Consider the following 16,040-nt stretch of genomic DNA (forward strand, 5'->3'; position numbering starts at 1 on the left):
TGTATCCCACGTAAAAAAAATTTAACTAAAACACAGAAAGCTCCCCCCCCCCAAGGCTGACAGCTCCTGTCGCTCGGCGTTCGCGTCTGTGCTCCTCTACTAGAGACAGCTCCCCGCCCCGCCTCACAGCCAATCACTGTGTGACGCACCACTCTGCTTGCTCGCCAATGAGGGCGCATGTATTACAGATCAATCAACTGTTCCTGCATCCCACGCGGTGGTTTCCCTGCCTTGCTAGAGGCCTGGAGAGGGTACTTTACTCACAGTAAGCCCGGCTTGCTGCGGGCCTTGCGTTTGGCATCGTTTTTTCGTGATCAAAATGGCAATGGGGAAACGTAAGCTGGCTGGCTCGTTCCGCAGATATGTCGCTACCGGGCTTTCTCGGGTCTCGGGCGCTTTTCGGAGTAGCAGTGCCAGTAAGGAACGCCAGAGCCGTGGCAGCGGCAGCTTGGTCGAACATGATACGCTGGCAAAAGACCAGGGCCAGGGGGTCTGTTTACAGCCAGCTCAAGTTGGAGTTGTCCCCGTCACTAAGGTCCCGGCGCTTGATACGATCGATGTATATGCCGGCGCTTTCGATAGCGCTTTCGATAAACCAATTGATGGGGTCGGTACCTGCCAGCGGACCAGTTTGGTCTGCAGTGCCAGCTCTGCCGTTGACGGTGACGTGATCGACAGCCTGGTTCGGGGCTATGCGCGATTCATCGCTGGATTGACGGGTCTTGATGATATCGCGTTCTACTCCACTCGTTGTGAACCGTTTGCATTGGAGAAGTCGAAATCTATCATTATCGCTTCTGCTACTTCCAACGAGTTAGTCTGTCGTGAGGTGGACGCGAACGACGAGCACGATGTGCAGTTCTATGCTGAGCTGGGACGGGTCGAGCCTGAGAATGGACGACGTGAGTTCCAGCCGAATGTAAGGCCCCAGATCGCATTCCTGATCAGATACTAACTGCTCCAGGCATTCACACTCTTCATCGAGCCGGACAGCAATAGGAAGAAGAAGAATGTTTTTCACCTTAGCTTCGCCTACCCTCGACGGCTGATCCCAGATGCAGCGGTGGAGCAGCTACTGCGCACGCTTTTACTGCACATCTGCGAGTCTTCTCCATTAAAGTCGCCATCGACATCGCAGCCTGAATTGTCCATTCTGAATTTCCCGCCGTCTATGATACCCCCAACTGCGCAGACGAACGGCGTCGAGAATTCGACGACCAACCCGCATCTCTTGCATACCGCATTCGAGAACTGGGCTCGCAGGAACCCGCATTTTATCGCATTAGATTTTATTCATTCCCTTGCATCCAAAACGCACAGATCGGAGCATAGCATCCTCACTTATGCAGCCCTCGATACCGCTGCTACCAATCTAGCCCTCCATATTAGATCACTTCTACGTGACTCTTGCGAAAATGGACAGATTATTCCTGTTCACATGTCCACGTCGCCGGAGCTCTACATCTCATACCTCGCCGTCCTGAAAGCTGGTCACGCTTTCTGTCCAATACCTCAAGACGTTCCTGTCCGACGAATACAGGAGATTCTTAGCGACATCGATGCTCCTGTTGTCCTCGGGACCACGCCAGAACCACCCATCGGAGCTGAAAGCTCTCGGTCGACGTCTACATGGGTTAACGTCACCGAAGTTTCCAAATGGAGGCAGATGTGTGGCGAGCAACCAGCTGACTATTCTCGACCCTCTTTAGACCACATACCCATCGAGAAGAACCAGACTGCTTATCTTCTCTTCACCAGCGGCTCGACCGGTAAGCCGAAAGGTGTGCAAATCAGCCATCTCGCAGCATCATGCTCCATATTCTCTCATGCCACTGCAATTCCTCTCCCCGGCAAATCACCGGGCAACTTCCGCTGGTTCCAGTTTGCTTCGCCGTCCTTCGACCCCTCGCTCATGGAGATATTTGTAACCCTAAGCACTGGTGGCACTCTCTGCTCTGCTGATCGCAGACTTACCCTCGCCAATCTTGAAGCCACCATCAATGAGAGCAGAGCGACCGTCATGATGGCTACGCCGAGTCTTGCCACGCTTCTCAGACCTGACCGGCTGGAGACTCTTGAGGCGCTGTGGTCCATGGGAGAGAAGCTCAACAGGACAGTTATCGACAACTTCGCGCGGGATAGTGATATGAATGGAGAGCCTGGGACGAGAAGACCGAGGACCCTGGTCAATGCATACGGTCCAACTGAAGGAGCAATCAACTGTACCTACGTCGCTCCCTTCGAGCGTCACATGCGTGGCTCTATCATTGGACGGCCACTACCAACCTGTGCGATGTTTATTCTATCTCCCGACTCCCCAGTCCCTGTCTTAGTCCCTACCGGTACAGTTGGAGAACTGGCAATCGGCGGGCCCCAAGTCAGCAAAGGCTATCTCAATCTCCCTGAAGTAACAGCTAGAGCCTTCATTCGCAGCAAGGAATTTGGACCCCTCTACCGCACTGGCGACAAGGCCCGCATCGTCTGGGACGAAAGCGGGACCCAGGTCATTGAGTACCTAGGCCGAATCCGCACGGACCAGGTCAAGATCAATGGACGCAGAGTTGAGCTGGGTGAAATTGAGTCTGTCATCGCGGCTGTGGAGGGTGTTCGGGAAGCCGTTGCGGTTGTGGTAAAAAGAGATAACAGGCCAAACGGGGGCGAGCAGATTTTCGCTTGTCTTGTGGTAGATGCTGTGGATGGGGAGGGGCGTGAGAAAATTGCACAGCAAGCAAAGAAAAATGCTGCGCAGCATCTCGCGAGCTTCATGTGCCCGACCACCTACACATTTCTTGATGCGCTGCCCAGGTCGAGTTCCGGGAAGGTCGATCGAAAATCGTTGGCTGCCCAGCTGCAAGAGAACCCTGATGTTCCAATCATGAATGGCCTCAGTGAAGAAAGTGCAGAATGTTGGAGGCATTCAGATGAGGCCTCATCGTCAGTGCAGCAGCTGGTGATTCGACTCGTTGCGGAAACAGCGGACGTGAGTGATTCCGCAATAAAACCCGCGACAGAGCTGTACTCGGTAGGCATCGACAGTCTAGGAGCAATGCGTTTCCTACAGAAGCTGAAAGACAATGGGGTCGATGGGTTGTCCGTCGGTGATGTGCTGCAGGCACATATATGCCAGCGGCTTGTCTCTCTCGTCCAGCGCATGCAGATGACTCAAAATGGCGAGCCTAATGGGGTACTTCAGAAGGGCAGTATAACAAACGACTTACAGTCAAGACTGCAGTCATTCGACCAGCGATATCGCGTGTTCTGCGCAGAATCCCTTGACGTGCCCGCGGACACGGTACAGGAAGTCCTACCTACTACTGCTACTCAATCCGGGATGTTGACTAGTTTTCTGCGTAGCTCTGCGGACCAGTCCTATGAGAAACCAACATACATTTACCATACAGTCCTTCCACTTGAGTCTCGTACCGACATTGAAAAGCTCAAGAAGGCCTGGTTCCATGTTATCTCAAACTATGACTCTTTCCGAACGGTCTTCTGTATGGTCGACGATGAGCTGGCCCCGTTTGCGCAGTGCATCTTGACGGCTGAGGGCATCTCAACCAGGGATTGGGACGTTTACACAAGCCCTAACGAGCTCTCCGCAGAAAACGACATTATCGACGATGCTCTTCGGGGTGCTGAAAAGTCAATCACGTTGAGGAGACCTCCCTGGAAGCTGTCTTTCGTGCAGTCATCGACGAAGCCCATCCTGATCCTCAGCATGTTCCACGGAATCTTCGACGGCGGTTCTCTACAGCTCCTCTTGCAAGATGTCTCCTCAGCATACTCCGGAAGCACACTACCGCAGCGAACCTCACTAACCCACATCGTCAAACACCACTTCCAGGCAGATCACACCTCCACATCCAATTTCTGGACGGAATATCTACAAGGTTACTCTCTCCTCCCCTTTCCATCTCTCACTCCGCATCGAGCGCCGGCCCAGAAAAGCACTGGCTGTGTTGAGGTCACTTCCAAACTCAGTCACGGAGCCCTCAAAAAACTCTCAAAGAGCATTGGCTCTACACCACTCTCTGTGCTGCAGGCAGCATGGGGTGCGGTAGTTCTCAGCTACACAGCTACTCCGGATCAGGATGTCGTTATGGGAAGTGTGATGTCTGGACGACTTGATCCCCCTTCGCGGGACTGCATTGGTCCGACCTTTACGATAACACCTTCCAGAATTCCCGTCCAGCAATTAAAGGGTTCCGGATCTTTGACGAACAAATCAGTGGTCCATTACCTGTCGTCTTCAAATGCAAAAGCGCTCTCGCACCTCCAGCCTCCGCTAGGATCTGTAACCGTCGATGGCAAGGTTCCGTATGACACAGTCCTCGCATACCAGGACTTTGACACTGATCTTAAACCTTCTCAAACCTGGAGATCTGTCCAGCACCCCGCTATGGCGAATGATTTCTCTGTGATGATCGAGGTGGTCCCCGAGTCGGACTCAACGTTGACGCTGCGGGCCAGCTTCGATACGAAACTCGACCCTACCGGAGCTGAAATCATGCTGAAACAAATGGATGATATCGTCAGCTACATCCTCAACCACCCGAACTCGAGCTTCGAAGATGCTCCTCTCCAAGCCAGCTTAGCACTGAAATCGAATGCGAACCCCAGTCCGATTACAGCTCCAGAAGTCAGCGAAGGAGCACTCCTACAATCACAGTTCGAAGACCATGCCCTTACGCATCCAAATGACCCAGCTTTGGTATTCAAGCAGGACCTTGATAATGATGATCATCCGGGCAATATCACTTGGACATATGCCCAACTCAACGCTATGGCCGAAGCTCTTGCGGAACATCTGCTCCAGGTTTGTGGTGATTTGAGAGATGCTTCTGTTCCGATTTGCATCGAGAAGAGTCCACCTTTGTATGTTGCAATTTTAGGTATCCTCAAGGCGGGAGGTGCCTGGTGTCCCATTGATACACTTTCCCCAGCACAGCGTCGCCATGATCTCATTGCGCGAACTAGTGCCGGTGTCCTTCTAATTTCTGATCTCGACACGCCGCAACCTGAGAATGCCATTCCAGCTGGAGTCAAAGTTATCGATGTTAGCATGTTCATCCAGAACGTCTCGAGCAACAATACCCCACAATCAACCAGACACCGAGCCACCCCTAGCAATACAGCCTACCTAATCTGGACGAGCGGTACAACTGGCGCTCCCAAAGGCGTACCCATCACGCACTCAGCCGCCGTCTCTAGCATGCGCTCCCTACAAACCGATATCCCGGGCAATGAAGACGGCAGCCCTATTCGCTGCCTCCAATTCTCGCAACCAACCTTCGATGTCTCCATCCAAGACCTCTTTTACACATGGGGCTTAGGAGGCGCGCTTATTTCTGGCACGAGGGAGATAATGCTCGAATCTTTCCCTAAACTCGCAAATATCACCAAGGCAACGCACGCCCATCTCACGCCTGCCTTTGCGGCTGGTGTCCCAAGGAAATCGTGCAAAACGCTTAACGTCGTGACAATGATCGGCGAAAAATTGACACAGAGTGTTGCGGATGATTGGGGCCCCGGCATGAGGGCGTTCAATACCTACGGCCCCGCGGAGGTGACGGTCGTCAGTACGATCCGCGAATTCGGCAATGAGCATAGATCCGTCAAGAGTGCGAATATCGGGTGGCCAATGAGCAGTGTTTCGGTCTTCGTGATGTCCAAAGACAAGCGCGTGCTCATGAAGAATGCCATTGGGGAGCTTGCATTAGGTGGCCCCCAGCTTTCACCGGGGTACTTGAATTTAAAGGACGTCACGGACACGAAGTATATCTGGAATGAGGAGGCTGGGCAGCGGCTTTACTATACGGGTGACCTTGTCCGCATGCTATCTGATGGGAGCCTGGAGTACATCACGCGTGTTGACGACCTTGTGAAACTAGGTGGCATCAGAATTGAGTTGTCGGAGATAAGTTTTGCGCTGAGAGGGTGTCACGAACTTGTCGAGAGCGTGGAGACCATGATACTCAACAGGAAAGACAGGCCGGTCAAGGTTGTTGTCGCGTTCTTGTGCGCCCCGAAGGCTGCTGGCGATGCGGATGAAGGTTTGCTGGTGCTCGACGACACTGGTCGAGATATTGCCCGTGCAGCAAGCCTTCAGGCGCGCAATGTCCTCCCAGAGAACATGATTCCCTCTGTGTATCTTGTTGTCAAGAAGATACCAAAGACGCCATCTGCAAAGGTCGATCGACGCGCTTTACAGGCTGCGTACGCAGAGGTTGACATTGACAGGTGGGAGAACAACGTTAATCCTGAGGGCGCTGGAGATGCAGATGAGAGTGATGCTGTCACGGCCACTCAGATCATCGAGACAGTGGCAGCGCTGGTACATGTTGAGAGCTCGACTATCACAAAGAGCAATAGATTGCGCAGTCTAGGTGTTGACTCACTCCGTGCCACGCGTCTTGCATTCAGGCTCAAGGAGGCCGGGTTTGCTCTTTCTGTTATGGATGTCCTGGCCTGCACCACTATCCAGGATCTTGTCAGATTAGCCCAGTCTACTTCATCCGGTCCATCTGCAAACTCAGCCAGCCCTCACAACGACAAGCTCGATATCGTCTCCTTTAACAAGACATGGCACGCCCTCGTCGCAGCAGCAGCAAAGATCCCTGAAAATGACGAGTTTACAACAATCCGCGCCACAGCTATCCAGGAGAGCTTGCTTACTGAGACAATGAGTACATACGACATGTACTGGAGCAATCATTTCTTCAGACTTGATAGGTCTGTCGACATTCCCCGGCTACGACAGGCTTGGTATGCCGTGTGCCAGAAGACTGAGGCACTTCGGACGGGATTTATACCTGTCGCACAGACGGAGGCAAGGAATAAGAATCAGAGTAAGGATTTGGGATTCTCTATTTTGCAGGTTGTGTATAAGCTTCCGGCGGTGGATTGGGAGACTCATACCTGCAGGAAGGAAGAGTGGAGTTGGGTGCTCAAGAACCGAGTGCGGAATATCATGACGACGCACCAGAAGAACTACTTTTGCCATCCTCCTTGGGCAGTCACAATACTGGAAGAAGGCACTGAACGAGTCATGGTTTTGACACTCCACCACTCAATCCATGACGAGCCTTCCCTCAAGTTCTTGATGGACGATGTCCGCGCCGCATATACCTACAAACCACCTCTTCGCACCCAGCTGACCCCCGCCCTTGCGCTTATCCTCCCAACTAAAAGCAAATACGCCGAAGCTGTTGGTTTCTGGTCTTCCGAGCTCAAGCCGTACGCCGCCCTCGACGTCCCGGTCTGGCCCGATCTCACAGGTAAACGGGTCCCACCAGGCACGGCGCCAGAATACAAACTGATATCCGAGGCGATGTCAGTAACCTCGTCCTTCCCAACTTTAGAGAAAGTCGCAGCAGATTTAGGACTGAAATCTGTTGCGTCGATCATTAGGGCGGCATGGGCTTTTGTTAGCCTGTCTTATCTGGGACTGTCGGGGACGGTGTTTGCGGAGACGTTATCAGACCGCGTCTTTGATCCGTCCTTGGAAAGCGCAGTTGGTCCTTTTATATCTGTTGTTCCGGTTCCGTTCCGAGTGGAAGGGGATACGACTGTGAGGGAGATCCTGACAGAACAGCATCGGCTCTCCTTGCAATCGTGGAAGCATCGACATGTCCATGCGAGAGATATCCGGAAGGCCCTTAATCGGCAGAGAGGAGAGCCGTTGTACCCTGCAGTATTCAATTTCCATGTGCTTGATGAATCAAAAGACAAGAAAATTACGAGCTTGCCTGGTCTCTGGAATGAGCTTGAAGACCAGATTGGCCTGCATGTTGAGCATCCGATGGCCATGAATGTTTTCCAGTCGCCTGGCGGAAACATGACCCTTGAGGCATCAAGCGATAGTCGGATCTTCAGCCGTGAGCATCTACGCCTTTTCGTTCGCCAGATCGATGCTCTTATCTCGGAAATGCTCTTATCGCCTGACGAGTCTCTCAGCGGGCTTGTGAGTCGGCTTCCGTCTGATTTACGATCCCTATCCAACAGGGTAGTGAGCCATGAAGTCGCGAATTCAATTCATCAGGCCCCAACTTACTGGCTGGAGAAGTTTGCCGACAGTCACCCGCACTGGACAGCCGTCGAGGTGGCGTCCAGTATCAGTACAAACGGTATTAAAAAAGAAGCAATGAGTTATGGCTTTCTAAACAGCGCAGCAAACCGTGTTGCTGCGTACTTGGCTTCATTTAGGTACAAGAATCAAGTCGTTGGCGTCTGTGCAGGACGGACATTAGCGTCGTACCCCATCATCATTGGCATTTTCAAGTCTGGGAATACATACCTTCCTATTGATGAGAGTCTGCCGGCTGCTAGAAAGGCGTTCTTGCTGGAGGATGCAAAGTGTCCGGTTGTCTTTACGGAACTTGGTCTCAAGGATTCCTTTGCCGGCGCTCCTGATATCTGTCGCGTGGAGTGTATTGACGACCCTGCCCTGCAGAGATCATTGGACGAAATGCCATCGACAAACCAAGACTACAGCTCCCATCCAGATGATATCTCATATCTGCTATTCACTTCCGGGTCGACAGGCAAACCCAAAGGCGTCATGGTCACTCGCGCGAACCTATCGTCCTTCATCGAGTCCATATCTGAGTTTGCATGCCGCATTGCACCAGATACGCTCAAGCTGGGTGGCACAGGTCGCTATCTCGCACAAGCAAACCGCGCCTTCGACCCGCACCTGCTGGAGATGTTCTTCCCATGGCGCCATGGCATGGCCACTGTGACTGCCCCGCGGCCCATGATCCTCGATGATATCGGAACGACTCTATCCAAATGGAGCATTACGCACGCCAGTTTCGTTCCCAGTCTCGTGGACCAGAGCGACATCACGCCCCAGCAATGCCCCAACCTGCGATTCATGACAGTGGGTGGGGAGAAAATCACACAGAAAGTCCTCGACACCTGGGCCTCCGCACTGAACGTGGCTATCGTGAACGCCTACGGTCCCACGGAGGTAACGATTGGCTGTACATTTGCGCATATCAACCCGTCCACAAACCTACGCAATATCGGCGCGCCTCTTACAGCTTGCACGGCTCATGTTCTGATCCCCGGGACCATGAAGTACGCACTCCGGGGCCAGACTGGCGAGTTATGTTTTAGTGGTGATCTTGTGGCGAGAGGATACTTGAATCGCCCTGATGCCACTGCCGCAAATTTTATCACTGGCCCGGACGGAGTCAAGATGTACCGTACCGGCGATATCGGCCGGCTTATGCCTGATGATTCGGTCGAGTACCTTGGACGTGGAGATGACCAAACCAAGATCCGTGGGCAGAGACTGGAACTCGGCGAGGTTTCTGAAGTACTAAGAGCTTCTTCGCCGGTTACTGTTGATATCGTGACGACGGTAGCAAAGCATCCTGGCCTCAGCAAGGTACAGCTGATTACATTCGTGTCGAGAGCGAAAAAGCGCACTGTCAATGAGGAGGTGCAATTTCTATTCTCTGATTTCGGTACCCTAGGCCAAGAACTGCGCGGTATTTGTGCGAAAAAGCTGCCAGCCTATATGGTCCCAGACCTCATCTTGCCCGTGACAAGTATCCCCGTCGCGGCAATGAGCGGAAAGGCGGATATGAAGGTGCTGCAAAAATTGTTTACCGAGCTGCCGTTGCAGTCTGTTCTTCAGGGGAATAATACTATTGCTAACGGAACTGGCTCTGAACGGCCGCTGAACCCAGACGAAGTAGCCGTCGTCGGCGAGATTTGCCATGTTATCTCTGCTGACTCAAGCAACTTTTCGCCTATGACGAACATTTTTGAAATTGGGATTGACAGTCTTAGTGCAATTGGGCTCTCGGTCAGACTCCGTGGGCTTGGATATACGGCGAGTGTGGCGGCTGTTATGGCGAACCCGGTTGTCGAACAGCTTGCTAGGTTGCCTAGAGCTTCTGAGCATGGAGTTAATGATCATGCAGATGATTTTGCGCAGCGGTGCAGGGAGTTGGAAGGCCAGTATCGAAGCGCTTTTAGGGATGCTATCGAGGTTGCTGTAGTCAGGCCTTGTCTCCCATTGCAGGAAGGATTGGTTGCGCGCTCTATGAACAGTAACAGCGGCGATGGCCAGCTCTATGTCAATCATGTCATTTTGCAGCTGAACAAGGATGTTGACACCAGAAAGCTAACCAGCTCTTGGGAGGACCTGGCGAAGGAGAACGAGATATTGAGGACGGCATTTGCGCCACTAGAGAAAGAGATTGCGCAGGTTGTCCTGTCCAATGCTTCTTATCGAATGCAATGGACATACGGAGAATATGAAAATCTGGATGAAGCCATTCAAGCACGAAATGAGGAACAAGGACAGATCTCGAGACGCATTATTGCAGATTTATCGACTGTTCCTCCGGCACGGTTCCATCTTGCCAGCTCGGCGAGTGGGAAGCCGCTGGCTTTGTTTATTTCGATACATCACGGGCTCTATGATGGCGAATCCTTTGCGATGATGCTGGAGGAGGTTGCGGCACGATATGAAGGGAGGAAGGTCGTGGAGAGAGGCTCACCGTCTGTCTTTTTGAAGCATATTTGTTCCCAGGACACAGAGGAGGCGAAGAGGCACTGGATGCAGCAACTTTCTGGATGCACCCCTACAATATTCCGAGCCGATGGAAATGCAATCAAAAACACCATTTCCATTCGTCGAACTTGCAACGCCAAACTCTCGGATCTAGAAACCCGCTCGTCAACGCTCCAAACGACAGTCCCAAACCTGATGCAGGCAGTCTTTGCTCTCTTGTTAGCGGACCACACCGGTATTTTCGATGTAACCTATGGCCTTGTCCTCTCAGGACGCACTATATCCGCCGCAGGGGCGGACTCAGTACTTTTACCAGCTATCACCACTATCCCTGGGCGCCTCAACATGAGCGACTTGAAAACCGTGAATGACGTGGTGAACGCCGTTCAGAGAGATACCGCGAGATCATTAGACTTCCAGCATACACCCCTCCGCAAAATCCAGCAGTGGCTGAAGTCCGAAGCCCCATTGTTTGACTGCCTGTTCTCGTATATCCGCACTACTGCTCCACCTGGCCATAACCTCTGGGCAGAATTGGACAGCCACATGCCGTCTGAGTACCCACTTGCCCTTGAAGTGCAAGCCGATCATGCGGCTAATACAGTTAAACTGGAGTGCATCTTCTCCTCAGACTTTGGATTACGGCAAGTCGGTGAGGAATTCCTTGAGAAGATGGACGCTGTTATTTCTGAACTAGTCTCTGGTTCAAGTTTGCCCTTGGAGAACTTCAATACTGCACGATCAGTTACCTCCGCATCTCATGGTGCATCCGTAAAATGGGGCGAGTCAAGCTGGACTTCGTTAGAAAGCAGGATACGAGAAATCACGGCAACGTTCTGTGGGCTGAACGTCGAGGCTGTATCAAAAGCCGCTTCATTCTTTAGTTTTGGCATAGACTCAGTCACTGCTATTCAGTTTGCGAAAAGGCTGCGTGATGAGAGATTCAAGGTTTCATCATCGGACATTATGCGTTATTCCTGTGTCGGGTCGCTGGCAGGACATATTGAATCTTCTTCCGCGCCGCAAACTAATGGCATTGGGAAAAAGGAGACGGCTATCTCAATCGAGACCTATGCAAAGCATATCCCTCTTCTTGGAAAGAACGACTCCATCACGTCGTTGTTTGAATGTACACCACTGCAATCTGGAATGATAACGCAAACGATTAGCTCTGGAGGGAAGGTGTATATTAACCCTCATCCAATCCGTCTCAGGGACAACGTGAAAGCGGACAAGCTCAAGGATGCCTTGCGTCACGTTGTTCAGGCTAACGAAATTCTGCGCACGTCTTTCCACCTCATCCCGGATCTAGGAGAGAGCTGGGTTGGTGCTGTGCATGAAGAGCCTGAGTTTGAGTGGAGGGAGATCAATCTGCCATCAGACGCCAATGCTCTGTCTGAGGTTATGAACCTCTATACGTTCTGTGAAGAGGCATCTTTTGGGAAGCCACCGATTCGTTCTGTTCTTGTCAACCGGCCGGGCTATAGGATCCTCGTAATCGTCCTGCATCATTCCCTTTACGACGGTGCTTCCCTACCATTCGTCTTCGAAGATCTTGCAACAATCTATGCAGGAGAAACCCTTGCTCAACGGCCACAGTTCTCAGAAATGGTACCCTACATGCTCTCAGGGCAAGACGAATCCTGCGCCTTCTGGGTGGACAGGCTCAAAGACTATGTATCTGTTGAGATCCGTCCACTACCAAAGCTCGACAGCACTCCAAATATGCTAACCGCAAAAAATCGCATTCCCCTACCCCTCCACTCAATCACAGAATCCTGCAAGACCATGTCCGTCACAATCCAAACTGTCTCCCTGCTTTCCTACGCAAAGGCCTACGCGCACCTTCTCGGAACCCGTGACGTCGTGTTCGGTCAAGTCTTGGCCGGCCGAACACTGCCTCACCCTGAGGCAGACCGTACATTAGGACCATTATTCAACACTGTCGCGCAACGAATAACGCTTGATCCTACATTTATGAGCAATCGCGCTCTTGTGCAACGGCTCCAGAGGGATGGCGTCGAAGCGCAAAGACATCAGCATGCGCCGCTGAGAGTTATTCAGAATACGCTGCGGCAAGAGGGAAATCTTGACTCGAAGCAGTTGTTTGATGCGCTATTTGTATTTCAGAAGAGTGCCGCGCTCTCTCAAGGTATCCTGAACGAGCAGGAGATTTGGACATCATATGAAGATGAGGATTTCGTCGTTGACGCGGAGTATAAACTCAATGTCGAGGTTGACCATTCCCACGACGGGGTCATTGTTAGGGCTACGGCAAATGGTGCATACCTTAACCAGGAAATGCTTAAGAGATTCCTCGGTCATTACGTCGAGGTTTTCTGTGATGTCGTCGAGCATCCCGCGAGATGTGTCACGGCGGTACCGCAGGGACTGGGAGGACTGCCGTTGGAACAGGCGCTGTCGAGATCCGAGCAACCGGTGACTGATAGCTCAAACCCGGACTCTGGGCCCTCTGCGCCTGTGCCAGTGCATGAGGAAACCATTCGATCTGTTCTAGCAGACGTCGTCGGAATCTCTACTGACGATATTAATCCAACCACGAGCATCTTCAATCTCGGGCTTGACTCTCTTTCCGCTATCAGGCTCGCTTCTCATTGCCGCACAAAGGGTTTGAAAGTCAGTGTTGGGGATATCCTTCAGGGTAATACGCTACGCGGTATAAGTACGCGTGTGCAGTTAGAACCCAAAGTCACTACCATGACAAACGGGCACAGCCCAGTTCGTGGAACTTCGTCCTTGATTAAAGATTATCCTCACGTCGAACAAACCGTCCTCTCCAGTCTGCATCTCAACAAAGAGGAGATCGAAACAATTATCCCCATACTCCCCGGCCAATTTCACCACCTGGTTGGCTGGCTCAAATCAGACCGGAGACTGTTCGAAGCACCCTGGGCTTTTGTCCCTCGTGATGGTCAGCGTATCAATGCCGATAAGCTCCAGTGTGCGTGGGCCGATCTTTGCAAGCGACATCCTGTGCTACGGACGGTGTTTGCAGCTATCTCGGACTCAAAGGCTGTGCAGATTATTCTGGAAACACCTGCAGAAAACTCAGATACATTCAGAGTCATCGAATCTGCGGACAATATTGCGGACCTAGCCAGAGCGCACGCCCGCGAGGAAGCGTTGCACCCAACCTCCCTCTCTTCCCCGCCTGTGCGATTGCGGCTTCTCAAGGCTGCCGATACAGATGGCATCCTGCTTATTATCCACCACTCTCTGTACGATGCATGGAGCATGCCGATGCTTGTCTCTGAACTCGGTAAACTCTACGACGATCAGCCAACAGATTTTACCACAAACCCAGACTTCCCCGCTCTCGTGGACTTTTCACTTCGTGCTCTCTCCAGCCTCGATGTCGACGAGAAGGATTACTGGACCTCGACTCTTAAGCCCGCTAAGCCGACTCTTGTCAGGAGCGCCGGTAGGCAGAAGCCGATTGCAAACAACGAACAGCTGTTCGTTGGCGAATGGGAAAGAGTCTCCAATCTCTCCTCGATGGAAAAAATATGTCGGTCGGCAGGATTAAGCCTTCAGACGATCGTCATCCTCGCTGTTGCGCGCTGCCTTGCGAGATCCGCAGGTGTTGAGAACCCCGTCATGGGACTCTATCAGAATGGTCGCTTGGCTGAGTTCGAGGGAATTGAAAGGGTCTCGGGACCCTGTTTGAACGTCAATCCGTTTGTTGTGGAGGATGTGTTATCCAGTCTGGGCAATGAAGAGAAAGAGTGTGTCCTGAAGCAGGCGAGGAACATTCAGAGATCCCTCGCAGAACGGGTACCGTATGAGCAGAGTTCGCTTCGTGAAGTCCTAACATGGCTTAACCCGGGAAGTGCAGAGATAATACCGCTATTCAATACGTGGGTTAATCTGCTTTGGATGCACGACGGCACTTCCTCCACCTTCAGCCAGCAAGCCAGTAACGAGAGGAGTGAAGCCGGGCTCTTCACACCCCTCCGCATCGGCGTTCCAACAGACTTCATCCCCTCTAAGCCGCTACCGCCATCGTCTACATCGATAGACAGCCTCGATACATCTTACTTGCCAGACCAGAATATCTTCCTTGATATTGGTCCCGATCCAGCCACGGATAGTATTGGCTTTGGGGTCCGTGTTGAAGGTGGCCTGCTGTCAGAGGGTGAGGTCAAAGAGCTTGTGGACGCGATTGCAACTGAGATTGAAAGAGCTGTTGCTTGCTTAAAGGCTTAAAAGAAAACTGATGTTGTTGTTAGACTGCGTTGCATTGCATCGCATTGAATTGTCATATAGTCATAATATAGTCTCAATTTAGTTGATTTTGTTCATACAGCTGGATCATATTGACTTAGCAAGCCCGTACGAGCAAGTCGATGCCGAAATAGGCGTAAGTTACCAGGTTCCAGCTACGGTGCCTAAGCGACAGCATTAGCATGGAACAAGACCCTACATATACTCAGACTTATGGCACATCATGATTGGTAATCCCAGAGCTGTGCAACATGACCCGCAAAAAAAACCTAAAGGCCGATAGCTGTCCGCCCTGGCTCCCGGGATTTAGGACATATGCGGACCTCTAGATGAATTTTTGTTTCGTGAGCTGACATTCCTTTCTGGCTGGACTCCCCATTTTCCAGGCGCTGCGGAGAATGGCACTCATATTGAAGGGGCGATATCTGTTCCGGTAGAACCCGCTACTTAGGGCTTTGCCGTCGGGCGGCGGGCCGAAGCCCTGGGTTAGAGACTGTACTGTACACTTGGGAGAGCTGGGGCCCGCAATTACCTGGCACAGTGGCCCAGTTAGGGCTAGAGGGTGATATCCTTCTACTTATCAATAACAGCCCAAACCAGACATTCCATGTTTTATGTCCCATTTTTTGTCAAGCTTACTCAAAGATAGACACATGTTCGAATCAGATTGACCTGGAAGCTCTGCCTCTTGGACCCGAGACAGCATCTGGTCATGCGGTCCTCAACCAAAGCTGAGGGCCTATACCACGCCTACTCTTATCCTAGAGAACAAAGAAGTTGAGGGGGTGAGGTCCGTTAGCACTTACGCAGCCAAGACGCACAGACCGGGAATAAGCCATGAGTCAGGAATGGATTGGCGGCGCATGCAGTGTAACAACGTAACAATGCGAGAGCTCCAGCACCTTCCCCTCTCCATCTCTACCGGGAGCCCACTCATGTAATGAGGATTTGTAATGCTGAGGCAATGGCGAATTATCTCTACTAAAGAGCAGCCCAGGCTGGGTGACTGCATGGGCACGCTTAGCTCAGGAGGGTCTTATCTCTCGCATCCGCTCATGCCGCCGAGGTCTCGGTTCATCTACCTCGATCATTAGCGTGAGCGAACGTCAGAGTGCCATCCGAGCGGGGCGATACTGCCATCTGATGCGGTTATCCAGGCGGGGTTTGGCATTTCACTCAATCATTTATACGCGAGTCCACGCAGACTCGCAGGCTTGTTCGCCCCCCGGGGGGTCCTAGCCGAGGTGCAGAGCGGTATATAAAC

General features: G+C 52.2%; 1 protein-coding gene across 1 annotated transcript; it reads left to right on the forward strand.

Annotated features, from left to right (window-relative positions):
• Positions 1 to 60: 60 nt before the first annotated feature.
• Positions 61 to 14,857, forward strand: sidC (nonribosomal siderophore peptide synthase SidC). Its single transcript, XM_073743640.1, has 2 exons — positions 61 to 919; positions 965 to 14,857. The coding sequence occupies exons 1-2, from the start codon at positions 320 to 322 to the stop codon at positions 14,756 to 14,758; spliced, it is 14,394 nt and encodes a 4,797-aa protein (XP_073597540.1). The 5' UTR covers positions 61 to 319; the 3' UTR covers positions 14,759 to 14,857.
• Positions 14,858 to 16,040: the final 1,183 nt, after the last annotated feature.

Source organism: Aspergillus foveolatus (assembly GCF_047715535.1).
Source record: "Aspergillus foveolatus strain CBS 279.81 unplaced genomic scaffold BDW70scaffold_15, whole genome shotgun sequence".
Lineage (NCBI taxonomy): Eukaryota > Fungi > Ascomycota > Eurotiomycetes > Eurotiales > Aspergillaceae > Aspergillus > Aspergillus foveolatus.